The sequence below is a fragment of the Diadema antillarum genome, unplaced genomic scaffold (genome assembly GCF_040938485.1).
Source record: "Diadema antillarum isolate AM-2024a unplaced genomic scaffold, OU_Dant_1.0 seq00000533_RagTag, whole genome shotgun sequence".
In the NCBI taxonomy this organism is placed as follows: Eukaryota; Metazoa; Echinodermata; class Echinoidea; order Diadematoida; family Diadematidae; genus Diadema; species Diadema antillarum.
The window spans coordinates 450,553-473,362 of NW_027271484.1; the positions used below are offsets into that span (position 1 = coordinate 450,553).

At 38.0% G+C, this 22,810-nt stretch overlaps 1 protein-coding gene across 1 annotated transcript in view; it reads left to right on the forward strand.

Annotated features, from left to right (window-relative positions):
- The window catches only part of LOC139734598 (xanthine dehydrogenase/oxidase-like), a 56,860-nt gene that overhangs the window by 21,644 nt on the left and 12,406 nt on the right, over window positions 1–22,810 (forward strand). The window contains exons 6-20 of the mRNA XM_071645382.1: window positions 864–947; window positions 1,950–2,027; window positions 4,451–4,592; window positions 6,473–6,640; window positions 7,309–7,385; window positions 7,977–8,076; window positions 8,973–9,079; window positions 9,969–10,156; window positions 10,740–10,905; window positions 11,970–12,059; window positions 12,830–12,947; window positions 19,772–19,823; window positions 20,484–20,610; window positions 21,540–21,659; window positions 22,278–22,499. Coding sequence (XP_071501483.1) covers window positions 864–947; window positions 1,950–2,027; window positions 4,451–4,592; window positions 6,473–6,640; window positions 7,309–7,385; window positions 7,977–8,076; window positions 8,973–9,079; window positions 9,969–10,156; window positions 10,740–10,905; window positions 11,970–12,059; window positions 12,830–12,947; window positions 19,772–19,823; window positions 20,484–20,610; window positions 21,540–21,659; window positions 22,278–22,499 — 1,839 coding nt within the window. The remainder of the gene's footprint in view (window positions 1–863; window positions 948–1,949; window positions 2,028–4,450; window positions 4,593–6,472; window positions 6,641–7,308; window positions 7,386–7,976; window positions 8,077–8,972; window positions 9,080–9,968; window positions 10,157–10,739; window positions 10,906–11,969; window positions 12,060–12,829; window positions 12,948–19,771; window positions 19,824–20,483; window positions 20,611–21,539; window positions 21,660–22,277; window positions 22,500–22,810) is intronic.

Sequence of the window (22,810 nt, forward strand, 5' to 3'; positions counted from 1 at the left end):
CAAAAAGTTAAAAAATAGATATTAAGGGGAAATATAAGAGTTGGCTGAATCGTAGTAGCTGTCAGGTCTAGTTCGGCATGTGTGTATTCACGGTGTGTTACGCTGCGGAAGTGGGGGGGGGGGGGTATGCCGACTCCTTCTGCCACGAGGGAGCGTTTGCATTTTTAAAAGTAAAGTTCGGCAATGAAGTACACACTTTTCTTGGAAAGTAATATTGAATATATATATATATATATATATATATACATATATATATATATTCTACTCAAAATACAAAATGAAAGGGGAATTGATTGCCTAAACCGTGGTATCTGTCAGCTCTTGATCCGGGTGTGCATCTTTACCCTATTCTAAGCCTGGTAATAGACTTTGTACATTTTTACATTAAAATGTAATATCCATATCTAAAAAAAAAAAAAGGCGTATTTGAATACTAGTAGTTCGGGGAGGGGGCAATGTCAGATTTTCAAATGAATGACAGATATTTTCAGGACTACAATGATAAAATACATTGCGGAATTAACATACGTAATCTATGGTTCAACTACAGTAATACATTTACTTTACACACAGTTACAGTGGGGTGCTCCTTACTTTTCTTTTTAACAGAGATGCTACGTACCCATCCCAAAAAGTCAGGGATGCTGCAGCTCTTAGGGACCTGTACTGGTATCTTTCGTCTGTTTACAATACCCCCCCCCCCCCCCCCGTCTGTCTACAAATATAATGAGTGTTATGTGAATACATTACATTGTGCATCTATATGCGTAAATACCCCAAGGGGGTCACTCGGCAGACATGTCAGACAATATTGGAGGGGTATCAAACTGTGTCATGTGCATCATGATGTTTTCACGGATTAGGACTTCTGTTGCGGAGGAAAATGCCGAAGTGATCAGGATCTTCAAAGTGGAGGCAAAGGTGACAACCGAAATGACGAAGACACGGTGAGATTTATCCTCCTGTTAAGTCTGGAATATGACTTATCTTGCATGCACTCTTTAAAAAAAAAAAAAAAAAAAAAAAAATCCGGGTCAGAACTGACCCGGAAAGGGTCCGTCCGTTGGAGTCACACCCCATTCCGAGTCAGAAATAACAAGGAATGGGGTCACATATGACTCCATTCAGAGTCATAAAATGGGTCAGGGTGACCCCATTCCGCGTCTTCATGACCAAAATTACAATTCAATTTTGACCCGGAATGGGGTCACCCTGACCCCATTCCGAGTCAGAAATAACAAGGAATGGGGTCACATATGACCCCATTCAGAGTCATAAAATGGGTCAGGGTGACCCCATTCCGCGTCTTCATGACCAAAATTACAATTCAATTTTGACCCGGAACGGTGTGTGACCCCAACGGACCCGGTTCCGGGTCAGTTCTGACCCGGATTTTTTTAGAGTGGGGAGGCTAAAGTATGTAGCACAATATTAAAATGAGGTCCTATGGCATGAAGTGGCAGTCACTTTGCACGCGGCTATTTCAAACCTTGCTATGACGATTTCTTGTCTTTGTTTCACCATGTAATACCACAGTGCATTATCATTCTTTTCGTTTTACTTGATATAGCAGGACAACCCAATTAGTCACCATGCTCTACTAAGGGATCGTAAGTCACACAATACAGGAAGCATGCTGCATAAGTAAACACATTAAGATATAACATATAATCGTGTACTTTGGTATCACCCGGAATCCGTCTATAGTGATGAGTCAAGGGACACCTCTCTCCCCACCCCCACAGAAAACACGTGTTAGTGGCTTTGTACGTTATTTTTTAAAGTAAAGCTTTGTTGTAATTCTTATTTATGGTTTTTAGAGGAGGGGCTAAGATATAATAGGATACCGACTGTGAAGGAGAACATTGTTGAGATATGAATGGATGATAACACCTGATATATCCCCTTCCAACTCGTCAACATTTTATGTCATTTCTTTTCATGCGCAGCCTGCTGTCCTTTTTGACCAGAAAGACCTTGCAATGTACGACCCGTCCCAAGATATCATTTTTCCACCAGAGCTGATGGTAAGATCATAAGACTCTCTTACAATACCAGTTTAAGCGCATGGATGTTTACTATATGAAGAGCTTGCTTCCAAACAACGGCGTAGCCAGGATTTCATCTTAGGGGGGCGGTTAGTCTGCGAGGGAGCGAAGCGACCGAGCCCGAGCGAGCGGAGCGAGCGAGAGTGGGGAGGGTGTGGGAGGGGGGTGTCCCCCCCCCCTCCCAGGGTGAGAACTTTTTGCATTTTGATGTTGCAAATGGTGCAATTTGATGCATGTTTTTGGGCGTTTCATCGACGTGAAACAGTCCCACTTGTTTAAGGTAGCAGTTTATTTTGATGTAGATTATTATTGAACAATTTGCCTATAAAATGGTATAATTTAAATACACTTCTTGTATTGATTCTTTTCACTGAATATCATGAACGCCACTGAACCCGAGCGAGCGGAGCGAGCGAGGGGAGAGGGGAGGGTGTGGGAGGGGGGTGTCCCCCCTCCCACGGTAAGAACTTTTTGCATTTTGATGTTGCAAATGGTGCGATTTGATGCATGTTTTTGCGCGTTTTGTTGACGTGAAACAGTCCCACTTCTTTAAGGTATAGTATATTTTAGTGCAGATTATTATTGAACAATCTGCCTATAAAATGGTATAATTTAGATACACTTCTTGTATTAATTATTTTCACTGAATATCATGAACGCGACTGAACCCGAGCGAGCGGAGCGAGCGAAGGGGGAGGGGAGGGTGTGGGAGGGGGGTGTCCCCCTCCCACGGTGAGAACTTTTTGCATTTTGATGTTGCAAATGGTGCAATTTGATGCATGTTTTTGCGTGTTTTAACGAGTTGAAACAGTTCCACTTGTTTAAGGTTGCAGTATATTTTAGTGTAGATTATTATTGAACAATTTGCCTATAAAATGGTATTATTTAAATAATCTTCTTGTATTTATTCTTACACTGAATATCATTTATATCATTTATATCATTTATCGAAGTGTTAAAATCACGGAATTTAGCTCTTATTCCGAATGTGCACCATCTGTGTGTATGTATAAAGTCTAGTGAGGTAGAGCTTAGGGGAAGGGGGATTCCCCCGTTTTTAGAATTGAAATAAAGCGATCTGGGTATAGCCACAGTCTACTTCTATGTGTGGCGGAAGGGGGGGGGGGCGGGCGAGCAGGGAGAAGGCGTGGGCGAGTGTTATCTCCACCCTTCCCTTCCGATGGAGCTTTTGCCTTTTTTAGGTTGAAATTGAGGTATCTCGTATACGCATATTTGATGGAATCAACATTTGGGAAATCACAAAAAAAAAAAAAAAAAAAACTGATGGGGGAGGGGGACTGAGGGAGGAGAGGGTTGATTAAAAGGGGAAATTCCCCTTATACATGAGGGAACCTTCAGTTTTCGGAATATAAGTGCTAAGTCTTGTGCACTCAGAATTATTCATAATTTTTTTTTGTAAATCTAAAAAGTGTACTAAGCTAGGGAAAGTGGCACAGAGGGGGAGGGTTTGGGAGGGGGATACCCCCTCCCAAGCACGAGAGATTTTGCATATTTTGAATTGAAATTCAACAATCTGGTGCACACTTTGAGTGAAATATTCAAAAAAATATCTTATTTGATGAAAGGTTGCTAAGGAGACCCGCTTCATGTGCATGCATACAGTATACACGCATTTTTTTTCCGCCTCCCAAATCCCCGGTCCAAATCTTAGGCCCCCCCCCCCCCCCCCTGGCTACGCCAGTGCTTCCAAAAGGCGCTAAATCCACCATTTTCAATGGATTTAGCGCCTTTTGGTTGCAAGCTCTTCATATCTTGCTTACAAGGATATGAACTTTGTCCCTAATCTAGAAACACAAACATCATTTAATACGGCAGATTCACGAGCATGACTGTGTAATATATAAAAATCAATCATCCGACAAGTCAGCTTGTCGAACGTTTTGAAGCGTTCAAAGTTTAAGTTATCAATCGTTCAAGGGTCAGCCCTATTGTGTACATTTTGCCATGTCTACATAATTATCTCATATTCAATGATATCATCTGTAGTCCACAGTGCTTATCAAGATGACACAGGAAGGAGAACAAGAAACGCATTTACATTAACGGGAATCAAGAATGGAACGACTCTTATCATCATACCAAAAGACGTGTATATATCTTTTAATTAGTTGACTTCCGGTTGATTAAAGCACCGTAAAAAAAAAAGGTTACTCGACAGAACACGTGTGTTTTAAGGGTGTGCGGTACGGTGGTACTACAATCTTTCTTCACAGTGATTGACAGCGTCCTCGCCAAAAGTGAAGTACGCATGGCGGAAAAGTGTTGTCCAGCCTCATTGGCAACATTAATTTGTAGGATTTCTTTATGCAGTTACACATGCCGTGTTAACCTCATGTAGTACTGATTCAATAGTTCATTTGAAATGTCCCTTATATGTTCAGCTTGCGTCAAGCGACATGCAGAAATCGCTCGTCTTTCGAGGAGAACGCGTGACGTGGTACAGACCAGTCAGCCTACAAGAGGTGCTGGAACTCAAAACAAAGTTCCCGGATGCCAGACTGGTAGCGGGAAACACCGAAATCGGTAATGATACACACTACAACCACAAGTTTGTGTAGGGCCTCCCTCGTTTGGAATCAATAAGGAAACGATAAATAAAACATCTTCAAGGATTAATATATATATATATTTTTAATTTCTGCATTCGAAAATTAAAATGCAAGAATACATTACTGAGTCAATTGAACAAAATTATTGAATAATACTTGAACAGAGGAAATTATTATAGAAACAGGTATAATAAATGCACAGAACTATTTTTCTTGATAATATAAAATGAAGTCGAGGCTCTGTCGAGCAGGTGTCATACATTTAGCCCATAAGAAACATAATGATTTCACGTACATGCTGTTCAAGAGACAAATTAGGCAACATTAAGTGTTATGGAAATGCAGGACACCATTGTCATATCCAGGTGCTTGACGAGGATAATGTCCTCAGAACAATACCATCATAAATAATCTGATCCGAGGGTGACCGAGCAGATGCTGAGCGTGTAAACAAATACGTAATGTGGTGCATAGTGCAAAAGTGTATTAGAGCGTTTGTGCAGAGAAGTGTTGTGTGTATACAATGTAGAACCTACATGATAGAGAATGCATGTTTTATGATCATATTCGTTCTGCTCGGAAAGTTCGACGCCCTTCCTTGAATGATAAGAGGGAATAGGAGATATGAACGATTAACGACACGCTCTAATTATTAACCTTGTATTGGTTTAATATTGTATCTCTAAACTGCTCTTTGAATAGATGAATAAATTTACATTGATCATCAAAAGATTTTCGGGTATTGTCTTCAAGACGTCAGGCCCATGATATTTTAGGATTTTTTGCGCTTTTTATAGAACATCTCTTGGGTTGGAATGATAATCAGACAAACGGCGGTTTGGATGGAGGAATAGAATGTTGGAGTTAAGGATTAACAAGTCATTGAACACTGAGGAGAGATGGTTATAAGTATTTATGCTAAAAAGAATTTCTATTTTGAAAGTGTGCATATCATCATTTTTTTCGTATTAAGTTGATGGAACAGTTGATCTGAGGGAGATACGAAGTAGGAGGTCGTGATCAACGATGAATAGTTTATGTCAAAGTAATATTGGGCTTGTTTTCGTTGAAACACAATTTCCCAACACTATGCTACAGGACGTATATCTCCGGCAGTATTAGGGCATGGTATAGAATAGTCAAGGACTTCGGAGAGACAACGATTTTCAGATGACATATTATAATCTCCAATACCTCAGCACATTGGGTAGTATCAAATTTTATTGAACTGAAGAACGAAACGGATTTTTTAAAATAATTTTAATAATCGATGATCCATGATAAAGCAATATACCTCCTGATACCATATCTCATTTATCTATATATCAAACTGTCATGATCGATGTAGCAAATGCCTTTGATAAATCCACAAAAATTCCAGTCATGTGTTCTGTCATCTAATATGATCTACTAGATGAACAGAAAAGAATAATCAGCAGAATCTATAATATTTTCTAAATCAAATTGACTTGGAGTAAACAAATTATTGATGTTCTTATTATTTTGATTGATTCAAGGATGAGGACGTTAGAAATGCTGGGTGATATACAGAAATCGGTCGATAATTTGTTGAAAAGAAGAAGAAATTGAATGAGTTATCGGATCCCAAAGATTCCTTCGAATTCATGTGCAGGCATAATGTTATCTGAAGACTTTGGTCATCATTAAGCATGCGTTAACCCTCCCACTTCATCAGGACTACCTCGATGAGCCGTCAAATTTCAACCCTTCCCCTTATAATTTCTCTAATAGTTTTGGGTTGTTTGTTTATTTTTTGTTGTAAGCACACACTGAATTGTGTCGTGGAGTTGATCAAGTGTTGATAGTAATTTCATTTCTTTCATACCGGCGAAGGTATCGAAATGAAGTTTGGCAACCGACTGTATCCCACGCTCGTCTCCATTTCACACGTACCGGAACTTACCTCGATGGAGGTCAAAGATGATGGTGTCGTGATCGGGTCATCGGTAACTCTCTCTCGGCTGGAACAATTCCTGAAGACTATCATTCACGATCTCCCAGGTGTGACTGTTATTCACGAACAAGTATACACGTATAATGAAATGAGTCCATCATAAACATATGCCTCGATCTTCCTAGATATTTTACTCAAATACATGTATAACAAGTATGAGCATGCATTTATCCATTTACTCAGACGGTGCAGTTTGATTTCAGAAGCTGAATTCTGTTCTGTTCATAGTTTACTGTGATTTTGATAAACGTTCCCTAGCCGTTCAAAACGGAAGTAGATTTCTTTTCTTTAAAGTTTATGAAACAGAATGTAACAACGACAAAATTTCATTGTGATAGGGAGATAAAACAGACTCATAATGGCGGGAGTGTAATGAGCGCACTGATATTATGACGAATAATTTTGTTATTTTGTTGAGCATTCAAATTATAGCTTTCAATTTTGCGTAAATATGAATTTTCATTAAGAATGCTATCGTCCTACATACTATTATCTTGAATGCCATTATATTGTCTCCACATAGTATTATGACATCACTTTACAATGTTTACCATTCTTTTCCTATCTAAAGAAGACATGAAAAGCCAGTTCCTCGGCTTAAATCTTATAAATGCAGTGCTACTAGTAAAAAAAAAGTCTAAATGATCTGACGGTTGTTGTTGTTTCTTTCCTTCACACTCTGGTGGATAATTGTAAACCACTACTTCTTTCTCAGGGCACAGGACTAGAGTGTTCTCTGCTATTGTGGAGATGCTTCGATGGTTTGCTGGTTCACAGATTAGAAACATGGCGGTAAGCGCGTATGTCAGGGGTCATACTTTTTCCTTTTTTAAGTTTTTTTTTTAAAGGGCGTCTAACTTCCCAAATTGTATAGGACGAAGCAAGATAGATGATTTCTTCTGTGAAAGTTAATTACTTTCGTATCCAAGGCCATTGCCATTTTCAAGCGTATGAATGTTCCTTTATCAATAACTGGAAAAGATATTGCATACATTTTACGTTTTGCTTTTCGGTTTAAGAAATGCGAGAAACTATAAGTGAGCAGGTAGTTTAGAGCAAAATGAAATTGAAAAAAAAAACAACAACTGTGAAATATGTTTGAACAAAGCTAATGATAGTTCAACAAACTAATTCTGTCAAAGTTTTCTATATTCCTTACATATAATCTGCATCAAGCTTATATGGAATATCATTTCGACATTATTCAAATATAAGTTCTGCAGAAGGTACGCTTGTGTCTCCTTAACTGGGTTTTACTTACAAAAGTTATATATTGGGTTAATACGTGGTCTATTAATTGAGGAAAGCATGTCGGTCAGTTTGTGTGAACAAATTTCAGTAAACCCATAACACTCCGTGTGTTTCATCGTATCACTTTGAAAGGCTGTCGGAGGAAATATTGTGACTGGAAGTCCAATCTCAGACCTGAACCCCATCTTTCTGGCAGCAAGATGTAAACTGGAACTGGTATCACAGTCAAGAGGTAGTAACTTTATCACTAATATTGGTATTAACATTTGGCCACATTGTCAACATAGTGTGAGATTTTATTCAATATGCTTAGTTTGTATCATATATATATCATATATATATTATATATAACGTTATTTCCAGCCATAAGGGGAAATGCGGAATAAATGATAGTTTGGGGGAATTTTGATAAAAAGCGCGAAGATATTCAGAAAAATGCAAATATTGCCCTTTTTGAAAAATTATGCATTAATATGGGCTCAATGCAGAATTGAACTGACAAGAGCACAAAATGCATCTTATACCACTAAATTCTGTATGCTAATGAGAAAATACAACTCTTTTTTTAGAAAAAGCAGACATACCTAAATTCATCCATGGCCAGTTTTCTATGCACATCCAATACATACACCCATTCTTTTCTTCTTATTTTTTTTTTTGCATCCCTGCCAATCTCCCCTAAATTGTATTGATGGTACAGTCCTCAATCTATACACACTATGCCATCTGTGCCCTACTGTCAGGTAGTCTTGAGATCCCAGATCAATGATAAGGCTTTAAAAACGTTGTGAAAACATTTACGGGAATCAAAAATTTCCCCTTCGGAACGAATTCCCCTTGAGATCTCTCGTTTTCAGACGTATATTAATCCCCCCCCCCCCCCTCTATGGACGCTTTTATAGTCCAGATTCCACGAACTCCTGTACATCAATTTTCACTTAAGTTTGTCATTATGACACAACACTCTTGTCAGGCTATCAGAAAATGAAATTTGATGACTTTGGTGGTTTTCAAGGGCCAGCATAAAAAAGAAATAGTGTCAAGCGTTATATATCCCTATTGTATTATACACAGTGTATTCACAGACGTAATAACATCAGTATGAATTTCCTTTGAATTGAAAATGAGGTTCTCGCTATGTGACGATGGACGAGAATTTCTTCACTGGTTACCGCCAAAACATCTTGATGCCTGACGAGATTCTTCGAGCAATAACCATCCCATGCACCCATCAGGTTAGCATTCATCTTGAACAAATATAATTACATGCAGAGCCGCCGAGCAGTAGTTTAGCAGTATATTAATTTTGTCCTCATCAAAGTGAGAAAATACTTTTTTTGAACGAAACATGATTTATTATACGGTTTGTGTTTTTCGCTAAAATTTTATTACTTATGGTTTGTACATGCCATTCTCACATTTTTAAACCAAAATGAGATCAATTCATTAACAATGTGTTTGTTAATGTGCATCAGTATAATATCTGGTATGCAATTGGTATTAGCCCTTCCTACGCTGTAATAATAATACATTTAGCAATGCTGCAACGCCGATAAGACTATCTTAGTGGTTGAGACATTACTTCATTGGTCTCATTTTTACTCTCTCTCCTCTTTCCTTAAACACAACCACATTACTTCGGTTTCCTCGAAATTCCAGTTTATCATTTGGTTTCTCAAGTACAGAACAAAGGAGAAATCAGAACGCTTCACCATGCAAAATAATGACACACCTTCTTTAAACAGGGGCGGATCCAGGGAGGACCGCAACCGGCGCACGCCCCCCCCCCCCCTTTACCCCTTTATTTTTTTGTTGAAACAAAAGAAATAAAAAGAAAAAATGGGGGAGGGGTGCGTGCGCCCCCCCTTTAATTTTGTAAACGCGCCCCCTCTTTACGGAATTCCTGGATCCGCCCCTGCTTTAAAGATATATATGACTGGATGTGAATTTCACTTCAATAAGTGATGTGATCATTAGATAGCATTAAGTAATCTCGTAGCAACTTCAAGATCTTACAAGTTGCACACTGTATTGTAGGCGTTGTCCTCAGGCATGGAACTCAAGTTAGCCATGCTCGTCTCTACATTCACTGAAGTAGTACTTTTATTCGGTTTGAACACACAGAATGAATATTTCTTCGCCTTCAAACAATCGCCACGCCGTGAAGACGACATCGCGATCGTCAATGCCGGGATGAGAGTTGTCTTCGGAGGAGGTGACACCGCGGTCGTTGACGATGTCAGTCTGGCGTTTGGTGGCATGGCCGCCACCACGGTGATGGCCTCAAAGACGATGACATTGATGAAAGGGAGGTAAGAAATCGATTTATGGGATACGCAATACCGAGTACGAGCAAGTAGACGTGAAATTTTTAAAGAGGATTATTGGTAGTATAGGGCACGTCAATGTGCCCCAAATCCATTCTTCATTAGAAGCATTATTTCCTCAACGTAGTTGCTTAAAGGAATTTATCTGCACGTTGTACACGTGCTGTATTCACAGAAAGACAAATTATAATTCCTTCGTAAAATGTCAAAAGTCACTGGCTAAAGTCACTATTTCAGCAGACGGGTTAGTTTACAGAACATAAAAACTACAACTGAGAGTTGTCCGCCATCCTTTCGCTATTGTTACAATCGTTATGTCAGGGTTGATTTTTTTTTCTCTCTTCTCTCTCTCTTTTTGTTTATTTATTTATTTTTTTTATTTTTTATTTTTTTTTTGGGGGGGGGGGGGTTGAAATTTTGAAAATGAATAGAAGAGAGGATAAAGCATTACCTTCACAGAAAACGTCATACAAATAGGAATATGTAAAAAAGAAGTATTTCTTTTTGAACATAGGTTCATGGAAATGATGCAAAGCTAAAAGATATTTTCCCTCAACGTTATCCGTAGGTCATGGGACAACAGCATGTTAGAAGCCGCACTGTCTTCACTGGAGAACGATCTACCACTCCCTGCTGGAGCGCCCGGGGGTATGGAGACGTACAGAAAGTCTCTCACCCTGAGCTTTTTCTTCAAGTTCTATCTCATGGTCTTGGACCAGCTTGGTACTAATCAGGTTAGTACAAGAATGTGATCGTTCCGTCAAGTCCCAGTGCAAACACTTTGAAACCAGATGAATTCATATAGAATAGATTTATGATGAGGAAAGGAGAGACCACATAGGGAAAGGCGAGGAAGAGCATTTTTTTTTTTTGCGTCCATTAGCAGGGGATTAGAGGAAGCTAAAGTCTACACAATCCACGAGTCACCTTTAATAATGACTGAAACATTGTAACTATATAATAATTTGGTCGTGCGTCGTGAGTAAGCGTTGTACATTTTAAGCATCTTTTTGAAAACCCTTTCACGAATTTTCAGCAAACTTGGCAAGTTACATCCCTAGGATAAAAGGACTTTATTGTGTTCAAATGGGTACAATTCTCCCCCTTTTTTCGTGGAGGGGGGGGGGAGGGGCATTATGAACCAGAAGTAATTGAGCTGAGTGTTGCGAGTCAGTACATTGGTGACATTTATTTCAGTTTTGTTATATCAGTAATCTTAATCGTTAGTTAGTTATTTAGTTATTTCATCAAATTTACAATCATATTAATTGTTCTTCTTAGAATCTTATAACTAACTATTCTATCTACCTGTTCACACTCCATAAACGAGTTCTTAGAATGCAATGCGCATACACTATTTTATTTTTCAATTTTAGTTTTACTTGATTTCTAATGGGTTTTGTTGACATACGTACAAAGGAAAGTACAGCAATAACAGAAATATCGGTTGAGTATAATTTTCTACGAAAAAATTCAGCTTTACAAATAAATTCAATAAATACAAAATAAGATAAACTATTGCATCTTCTCTTCCGATAATGACATGGTCTACGTTGCGGAGACCGTCACAGTACACATGCATAATGATGCTTGATGAGATAACAATATTAACCCTTTCCTTGCGACAAAATGACAATAACAGTTCTCAAATATCTATAGAAAAAATGGGGAAAGTGCGGGAAACCTCGGCAAACTCTGCTAGGTTGTTAGGAATATCCTTTGTTTATAGAGGTATACGTAAAATTTGAATATGAAAGTTGGTAAAAACAGACCTGTATTGATGGAATCCTTCTATCAGCCTGCCCAGAATATTTCGGTGTCGTCGAGGGAGAGAAGCGCGATTTCTGCGTACCAGGCCCTGCCCGTCAACGCTGCCCAGGTTTTCCAGGTAATCACCAATTCCATCTTTTTTTGTTGCAACCTACATCGTGTTGGTAAAAAATGAATCTTCATACTAAAAAGAAAATGTATTCATGAATACATAAAGAAATATAACCAAAACAGCAAAATATTGCCAATTAATGGCCATACAGCTCATCGCCAGCGAGCAGAAAACTGATATGTAACATTGGCTTTAGTGCACTGAGCAATGTGGGATGAAATATTCGGATATATCTGACTATGATCGTTACGACTAACCCCCATTTCAATCGCTTCATCCCCAAGGTACTTATTTTTGTTTTTCTTACAGTCTTATTGAATATATGGCTACATTACGCTCACATGTATTCAGTATTCCTCTCGTAAGGACACCAGCGTGAGCAACTACACACTACTTATAGTTCAAACGCCGCTTTGCTATTTGAATTCCTCTACTTCCTATTCCTCTTTCAAGACTCTACCAAAACCATCGACGAATCAAACTGTTCAGCTGTAATGAATTATTCTAACAAGAATGATGATAATAACGTTACTAATGATAGTAATGATTTCAATGAACATAATGATGAAAATGATAATGTTACTGATGATAATGACAACAATTTTGATACTGATGAAACTCACTGATAAAAATGATAACAACAGCAACAACAACAAATTATCAAAATTCTTAACTCACAATCTAGATAGGTTTTACACAAAACTTCCTCGGTAATTTGACGTCATTTCTTTCTTTCTATCTCATTGTGATTATTTTTGATTGACCCTCCCATGTAGAAAGTTGCTCCCGGACAGCCGATCCATGACCCTGTCGGCCGACCAGTTGTACACAAGGCCGCCCTTCAGCACGCCACGGGAGAAGCGGTCTACGTAGATGACATGCCGGATGTATGGGGTTAGCAGAGCACTATTTTCTATTCCGTAAAGATTTGCATCCCTTGTACACACCCTCAGTCAAATTGGCCTGTCAATATAGTCCAGTCAATCTAGCGCTTTTTAGGGGGTAACCCACCACTAATTGCAACAGTAGGAATTTCACTGCAGTGCAAGTCGTTGAGGCCTCCTGAACACCATACTAAAAGTCCCAAAAAATCCAGTGGGGCAAAATAGTAAAATTTGCATAATATGCAAATTAGCACCTGTAATGAGAGAAAATTGACAGATCTTAGCTTCCCGTTATCCAATTTTAAAGATTTAAATGTGTAAACTTATATTTTGTAGGTCAATGAACACGATGGATGCCTTTTCGAATTGGTCATACAAAAATAATTTACATAAAATGCAAATTAGCGGTAGCTGTAAGAGTACATTCATAACAACAGTACTCACGTTGGCATAACGCGCGTTTTGCATATGGGGACGCGGGGTTGAGGGGGTAACTTAGGGCGCCTCACAAGGGGCCGCTTTTAATGTGCACCCCTTTTTACTATGTAAGTATTGTAAAGCAATGTATCCTGCATTGATTACATTGCATTTCTTGGAAACAAAAGTACCCTTGCTATAAGGCACGATCGAATTTTGATAGCATGTACGTTTGGAACATATATATTTGCGCTATATGATATTATATGTTTTCTATATTGCCAAGTGAATAAAGGGCACTTTGGGGGCACACGCCACAGGATTGCCCTTCAATAAGCACCCTCTTTATTGCGTACATCTTATAAAGCAAATCTTCTTCTATCATTTTCGTGACTTTTCATTTATATAAGAGTGTATTTTCTGCATTGCCGGACCTACTTTTAAAACCGCTCACGCTAGAACAAATGTATTTGGGTTGCTAATATCTGTATTTCGTAATAAAGGGGTGTGCGTAGGCGTGCATTTAGACACCTCCCCAGAGATTACCTTTGATTGTTCACCTCTTTGACAATGTAGTTATTGTAGAGCAATTTTTCCTCTATTTATTAGTTGCATTTTTTGGAAACAAAAGTGCCTTTGCTATAAGGCATTTCGAATTTCGAAAACATGTACGTTTGGAACATATTATTCGCATTATTATGATATTATATGTTTTCTATATTGCTGTGAGGGTGGGTTGTTTTTTGGCACATCCCACAGGGTTGCCGTTTAATGCGCACCCTCTTCACTGTATAGATCTTGTAAAGTTAAGTCTCTTCTATCATTTCCATTACTTGTCATCGATGAAAATTGTATTTGCTGTATTGCCGGGACTACTTTTACAACCATTCACGCTAGAACAACAGTATACGCGTTGCTAATATCTGTGTTTTGCACTAAGGGGACGTGAGCGTAGGTGTAAATTTGGACACTTCCCAATGGATTTCTTTTGAATGTTCATCCTCTTGACAATAAAGTTATTGTAGAGTAATGTCTTCTCTATTAATTAGTTGCATTTCTTGGAAACAAAAGTGCCTTCGATATACGGCACGATGGAATTTTAGAAACATGTACGTTTGGAACATATATATATTCCCGTTGTTATGACAATAAGTTTTCTATATTGCCGTGATGGTGGAATATTATTTGACACATCCACAGGGTTGTCGTCTAATGTGCATCCTCTTCTCTCTATGGATCTTGTAAAGTTAAGCCTCTTCTATCATTTCCATGAATTTTCATTGATAAAAAGTGCATTTGCTGTATTGCCGGGACTACTTTTAAAACCATACATGCTTTATAGAACAATGGTGTTTGCGTTGCTAATATCTGTGTTTTGTCTTAAGGGGGCATGAGCGTAGATGTAACTTTGGACCATTCCCAAGGGATTGTCTTTTGATGTTCACCCTTTTAACAATATGGATATTGTAGAGCGATGTCTCCTCTATTAACTAAAACATATTTTTGAAAACAAAAGTGCCCTTAATGTACGGCGCGATCGAAATTTGAAAACATGTACGTTTGGTACACATAGTATTCGCGTTAATGATATTCAATGTTTTCTATATTGCCACGAGGGTGGTGTACTTTGGGGCACATCCCACAGGATTGACATTTAATGTGCATCCTCTCACTGCATAGATATTGTGAAGCAATGCTTTTTCTATCATTTCCACGACAGTAACTGACATAAAAGTGTGTAACTGTAACAGTATTGCCGGAACTACTTCATGCACGAAAGAACGTCAGTATTTGCGTTCATAGTATCCTTGCGTTGTAATTACGAGGCTTGAGCGGAGGTGCAATGTTGGAACACTTCTTAAGGGATTGCTTTGGATAATTGTTCACCCTTTTGACAATAATAGTTAATGTAGAGCAATTTTTCTTCTTGTAATTAAATTGCATTTCTTGAAAACAAAAGGGCAATTGCTGTACAACCGTAACGACTATATGAAGGCATGGTATATTGGAACATATTCGTGCTATGTGGTAGTGCATGTTTCCTATATTGCCCTGGGGATTAAATGACTTTAAACACATCCCACTCTGTTGCCTTTGAATGTGCATCCCTTTGACTATATGATTATTGTAAAGCAGTGTCTCTACCATTCAAAAATCATGAAAAGTAAAGTGTCTTATTTACCACCCGGCAAAACGACTTTCTATATGCATGTTCAACTGAGTTTGATTTGGCATATAATGCATGTTTTGTTAACCTGTTTTGGGACCACGACGGTCAGGGTAGGAGTATCTGGGCACTTCCCAAGGGCTTGCGTTTGAATGTCCACCTTTTTGACAAAATAGATATTGTACAGCAACGTCCCCTATTACCTTAATTGCATTTTAACGAAAATAAAAGCGTATGTGCTATACAGGCGGAAGAACTTTTCAGAGGCATGTACCCATGGAACATTTTTCGCGGTTGAATATTGTACCACGTTTTTCACTGCCTTTAGGATGCACGGGGTTACTTTGAGCACCTCCCACAAGGTGGTCTCTGCAAGTGAACCCTTTGTACTGTATAGATATTGTAGATCAATGTTGTTATTTTATCTTTACCCCGGCAATTTTTATAGAAATAAAAGTGTCTTGATATGGCAGGAATTAAATTCAATACAATAAATTATTCAATTCAATTTTTATTTCATTTTTCGACAATAGACATCACTTTTTTTGGAACAGAAAATGAGGTGCGTAAAACTATGTAGGATGAAAAGAATGTACAATGATTGTATAGCACCTTATAAATATTTATACATAGTCATAAAACTCAAGTGATAGTCATAAAACTTTTTGAGACATGCACTTTTTGAACGACTGTAATTGCGTTGGTATTTGCGTTATAAGGTCATGTATAGAGGCAATTAATGTGGGCACTTCCCATATAGGAGGCTCCCTTCGAATGATCACCACTTTAACTATGCCAGTGTAAGTCAAAATTGCAGAGCAATATATCTTCTGTTAACCTCATTGAATTTCATTAAATAAAAGTTTCTTTGCTAGAGGACCAGAAGGACTGTTGAAAGGCATGTACTTTTAGAACATAATTATGTATTTGCGTCGGTACATGATCATTGCATGTCTTAGACTGCCTTCGGAAGGGGTAACTTTGGGTACCCTCCACGTGGTTGCCCTCGTATGTGAACTATTTTTACCTTATAGATATTGTGAAACAATAATTCTTCTATAACTTTCACTGAATTTTAATGGATAAATGAAACAAAAAGGACGTTATAGAGTTTTTTTCGCTTCAAACAGCTGTATTCACGTGCGTATGATTATGTTTTGTACCGGGCCGTGAGGGTATAGGGATAAATTTGGGTACCTCCCTGCGAGTCGCTTTGACTGTGCACCACCTTTTATTCAAAAAGATATACACATTGTAGAAAAATATCTCCGCTGTCAGTGCCAATTCTATTTCATGGAAATAAAAGAGTCTTTGCTAGACGGCCGAACGACTTTAAAAAAAAATGTACGCTTAGAACAACCGAAATCGCGTTGGTTGATGCATGTTCTGTAATTGGTCGTGTCGATAATTATCGATAGGGGTAACTTTGGGCACTACCCACAGGGTTTCCCAAAGTTGACTGGCCATCTTCAATATCTCAAAACCCTCAAGGATGCAAGAGCTGAATCATCAAGATTCGAATAAATCACCCTCCAAATAGAGTTCATTCATTACAAAATTGGAGTTATAGATGTTGACACTTGTTTAATTTCGTACTTTGATTCTACGTTATTGATGGATTAGCTATCATTATCTGTCTGATGACAAAATTGTAATTTGCGTAATATTATTCATGCTAGGTTACTAATGCTGTAGAGTTTATTTTTGGTGAAGAGAAACTGAAATATCACATTTGAACACTCTTAATATGCTCATATCGGGCGCTTTGAAGCATTTGAATAGTCCGTTGGCTCGGTACCCTTTCCATATCATGCAAACGAGGCCCAGATTATGTACATGGAAATATTTGCAGCGCACTAACTGACATTGTAAACATAGGTTTCAACACTTTCGGTGTTCCAATTTGAAACCTAGAAGCGTAGTTTTCATGAAAACACTGTATTTTTATCATTATGGGAGCTAATTTGCATATTATGCAAATGAGGTCCAGATTATGTACATGGAAATGTTTGCATCGCACTAACTGAGGTTTCGACACTTTTGGTGTTCCAATCTGAAACCTAGTAGCATAGTTTTCTTGGAAACACTATTTTAATCGTTATGGGAGCTAATTTGCATATTATGCAAATGAGGGTCTGATTGTGTACATGGAAATGTTTGCATCGCACTAACTGACATTGTAAACATAGGTTCCAACACTTTCGGTGTTCCAATCTGAAATCTAGAAGCATAGTTTTCATGGAAACACTGTATTTTTATCATTTTGGGAGCTAATTTGCATATTATGCAAATGAAGCCCAGACTATGTACATAGAAATGTTTGCATCGCACTAACTGACATTGTTAACATAGGTTTCAACACTTTCCGTGTTCCAATCTGAAACCTAGAAGCCTAATTTCCATGGAAACATTGTATTTTTTATCGTTATGGGAGCTAATTTGCATATTATGCAAATGAGGTCCAGACAATGTGCATGGAAATGTTTGCATCACACTAACTGACATTACAAACATAGGTTTCAACACTTTCGGTGTTCCAATCTGAATCCTAAAAGCCTAGTTTTCATGGAAACACTGCATCTTTATAACTATGTGAGCTAATTTGCATATTATGCAAATTTAGCCGATTTGCCCCACTGGATTTCTTGGGACTTTTAGTATGGTGTTTCGGAGCCCATAACAAGATGCACTGCAGTGGAATTCCTACTGTTGCAATTAGTGGTGGGTGAAACCCTATTTTGACTGGACTAATAAGCAAGAGTAGAAATATCGGCCATTGTAAGAAATCATTAGGATAATGAGATTAATGTGAACACCGATTTAATTTTCTGAGGACCTCTGTCTTAAAAACAGACAAACATTTGTTGCTGGACACGATGGTCTTGCCTATAGGGGTGTAAAAATCTGATGAAGATGTTGATATGTTGTCACTAATATCGCATGCGATGATGTCAAATGCTGGTACGGTAATAATGAAATATCATCTATGAACATGAAATGTGTTTAAAAAGCAAAGCCTTCTTCGGAGACCAATAACTTACAACTTACACGTCCAAGAGCATGATTATATACCACCTTATACTCACTGTTCCTTGGACATCCTAATTTTATTCTACATTGTGTACAGCAATACTTCCGACAAGTATTTCGTATGTTTTTACGTCTGCTTGTGACCTTGTATTGCCTGTAGAGTATAAAAAGAATGGCGAATTTTCTATGTGCGCCTTGGCTCATCCAAAATAGCATTGAATGTATATTGGTCGACGACGATTGTTGACCACAATTGCTGTAACAGCTTCCTTCATAACCTGGTTTTACGGTTTACCGTCTACGGAGAATCAAGATCAGTGGTAGAAATGAGCTGCTTGGCAGAGGTCTGCGCTCTCAGAGTGCTTTTTTAGTGTGGGTTTTTTTTGGGGGGGGGGGGGAGGGTGGAGGAGAGAGGGTTGTTTTTTTTATAACTTAACAGGAAGCGAGCGTCCTGAGCCTGAATCTCGATGATGCAACTTTTGCTTTCTTGAGGATTTTAATGGTCTCCAGAATCTGAAATTCGTTTATATCTCCTTCTACAGGTTGTAAAATTAGAAATAAGTATGAAGTTTTTACCCTACTTTGAGGCTGCTGAATCCGATTCTGACTGCTGCAACTCTTGCATTCTTGAAATCTTGAGATTTTTTTTTAAAGCCCGCCAACATCTGAATTTCATATGAATTTATTTCCTTGTGAATAATGAATAATGGAAACAAAAATTAAGGATTTAGCTTATTCCAAGGGTTCTTAATCCGAATCTAAATATAGATATTTTTTTTCTTCTTGAGGATTTCACGTATTTGAGATGGCCTCAAAGATTGTAAGTTCAACATAAGTATTTCCTGAATATTGAAAATTAAAAAAAAATATATTCTATGGTTTTACCCACCTATTTTTAGAGTGCTGAATCTGAATCTCGTTGGTGCAACTCTTGCTTTCTCGAGGGTTTGACATATTCAACATGGCCACACACATATGCACTCGCACACGCACACGCACGCACACACACATACACACACACACACACCCACAAACAAACACAAAAAAGAAGCAATCCGTAAATATCTAAACGCCCTCAAGGAAGTAAGTGTTGCATCAGTCAGATTGGGATTCAGCGCCGTTCAAATACAATGCTACCATTAATTTATTTTCTATTTATCAACCACCTATAAGAAAATACTTACATCAAGACTTATATCAATATAATTTTTGTGCAACAGGTCAGCTCTACTTGTCATTTGTGCGCAGTCGGCGAGCACATGCAAAAATCATGTGAGTATTATTCTAAATTGCATAATGACTCCTTTGTTAAAGTTTGAGAAATTGCACAGAACAAAAGATGTGAACAAAATGGACTGAAGTTATACAATAATCATATATTATGTGCGAGGGTGTGTACCGTAATGTGTTTAAATTGTAAAGATATTTATGTAGACTGCGTGCAAATGCTTTGGACACTTCTATACGTAATGGGAGCAGCATCTTGCGATACAATACTGCGACTGAAGAAATAAAGAGCCAGCGGGACGTCATTGTTCACTTTTGCCTTTATTTGCCGGGCTTTCGACAGTTCTAGGGGTCTTCTTCAGGGATTAGGAAAATACAGTGTAACACGAAGCAACCATTTGCAATGAATGCGAATAACATCATGGAGAAACGAAAACAGCAATATGACATCAATTAACTTTTGATAACGGCGGGTTTCTTTTTAAGTCGCAAATGCATTATAAGTAGATCACAGATTACGTAACGTTTAGTTCATGTAGATCTGGTCATTGGCAATTAGTTTGTTTGTTTCATGCTTTTTTTGGGGGGGGGTCTGTATTTTCTTTTTTCTATTTCTCTTTTATTTTTTTTTTAACTGGATTGACTGATTTATGGCAAGGGAATAAACAGAATACTTAGCTAAAAAAGAATAAATTTTTTCTCCAGCTCTCTGGATCCGTCAGAAGCGTTGTCCCTAGAGGGCGTTCACGAGTTTGTGTCGGCAAGCGATGTTCCCGCCAGCAACATAGTCGGTTTTGTCTTCTTTGACGAAGAGTTATTTGCGTCAGAAGAGGTAACTAAGTTGTGACATTTTGGTATCATGCTTGGAAGATCACCACTACATCGAAAATTGCTTTCCTCCCTTCTAAGTAAGACGCCACACACTTTTTCTTTTTGGCAACTGAAAACACGTTCCTGTGTGCTTTGTGGTGTTTTGTTTTGTTTTGTTTTGTTTTGTTTTGTTTCCTACACTCAGTTTTGATGTGCACTCTTTTATTACTGTGGGAGTTGCAGATAAAGATACATTGAATGATTATACATGCAAAGATTGCAAGATGAGCGTCAATGATGTTGAATATGTCGCTGTGGATGTGTTATCTAGCCTTGTATATCATTCTTTGTTTCTCACCAAGGAGAGTCTACTGTGGTTTTCATGGTACTATTCGTTTATCTACTTTTATCTGTTGGATAAGTGCTGCAGATGAAGTAATAGCATTAAAACCTAAAAAGCCAAATCAAAACAAAACAAAACAAAACCTCAACAGGAATACTGTTAAAGGGATGGTACAGTATTGGTGGAGACGAGAATTGGGCTTTAACTTTTTGCGAGATACCAAGAAAACACTTATAAAATAGTGACAGAGCATACCATTTTAAGAGGAACTCAAAGTTTATTTGATGAAAATAAGTTTTTTGGAATGGCTGAAACATTCAAAAACAAAGTAAAACAAAACAATCGTAGTAAAAGATGGGCCCCGCCTTTTATTAGAATCGCTCTGTTTTGGAAATCTCAGCCATTTCAAGACCAATTTTCTTCAAATAAATGTTGAATTCTTCATGGAATTACATGCCCTTTCATATTTTACAAGAGGTTTGCTATTATCTCACCAAAAACTGTTAGAAACCTGAAGTTATGCCTCAACCAAAACTATACAATCCCCCCCCTTTTTTTTAAAGTCGAATACTTGATGTTATATTGATTTGTTGTCGTCACTTTCGTAGGTATTCCATGTTGGACAGGCAATCGGAGCCATCTTAGCAGAAACACAAGCCCTAGCACGACGAGCCGCTAACCTTGTGAAAGTTGAATACGAAGATCTGGACTCCATAATCACTATCGAGGTGTGGAATACCTGTAACAGTTTACAGACCTTGGTCTTTAACATACCTCCTTTGAGGCATTCAGCTGAAATGACATGGCTATGTTTCAAACCCTAGACTGCTCATGTAGCGAGATAGAGTGCTACTATATAGAGAACACAATAGGCCCTACTGGGATCAGCAAAATACAAATGTATACACAATCTAAAATAGTTATGTTTTTGTTTGTTTGTTTGTTTGTTTGTTTGTTGGTTGGTTGGTTGTTGTTTTTTGTTTTTTGTTTTTGTTTTTGTTTGTTTGCTCGTGGATATAAATTAGATATGGATGTATCTTTGGGAAATAAATCTTTCGAATGATCATATACGAACATTGGTGAAAATTACACGGAGCATCGCCACTGTGTAAATCATGACTGTTAACGCAATTTGTGCGTGCGTTGACACACTTCTCAATTTGCGTGTGAATTCATTTGCTTCAGTTTTTTTTTTCCATGGCATGCATTTTGGTTATAATTGCTATGCAAGAAACTTGGCTTACAATAAAGGAAAAATTAAGAAAAAAAAAGTTTCCCAAACAGGTATCAAGAGCCTTTTTCTTGGAGTGTCTTGAAACCCGTTTATTTTCTTTTATTTTTTAAAGGATGCAATTGAAAAGGAGTCGTTCATGGGAGAACCGATTGTCGTTGAGCAAGGTGACCATGTGGAGTCTCTTAAAAGCTGTGACCACGTGATCGAAGGTGAGGTCAAGGTCGGAGGTGAAGAACATTTCTACCTGGAGACGCAGTGTGCATTTGTCATTCCGAAAGGAGAAGACAAAGAATTTGAAGTGTTTTCCTCAACCCAAAATCCCACCGATGCTCAGGTGAGTGGAATATGTTACAACATAAGTAAAAACTTGCGTTACATTACAATATACACTAAGGCATGCACTGATCATGGTAACAATATATACACTTGTAAGACTACATTACCATAATGATTTATAGTATGTCATCGGGAACTGAAAGAAAATAAAATGTCTGCTCAAGTTTTGATTTTTTTTTCTTCAGATGAGAAGTAAATATGTTGTTAGGAAAGCATGGTTGCTTGTTAAAGTCTATCGTAATTCTTGTCAGTCATGTCTCTAATACAACTATGTGCTTCAGATACTTATATCAGGGTAGTATCGAAGTG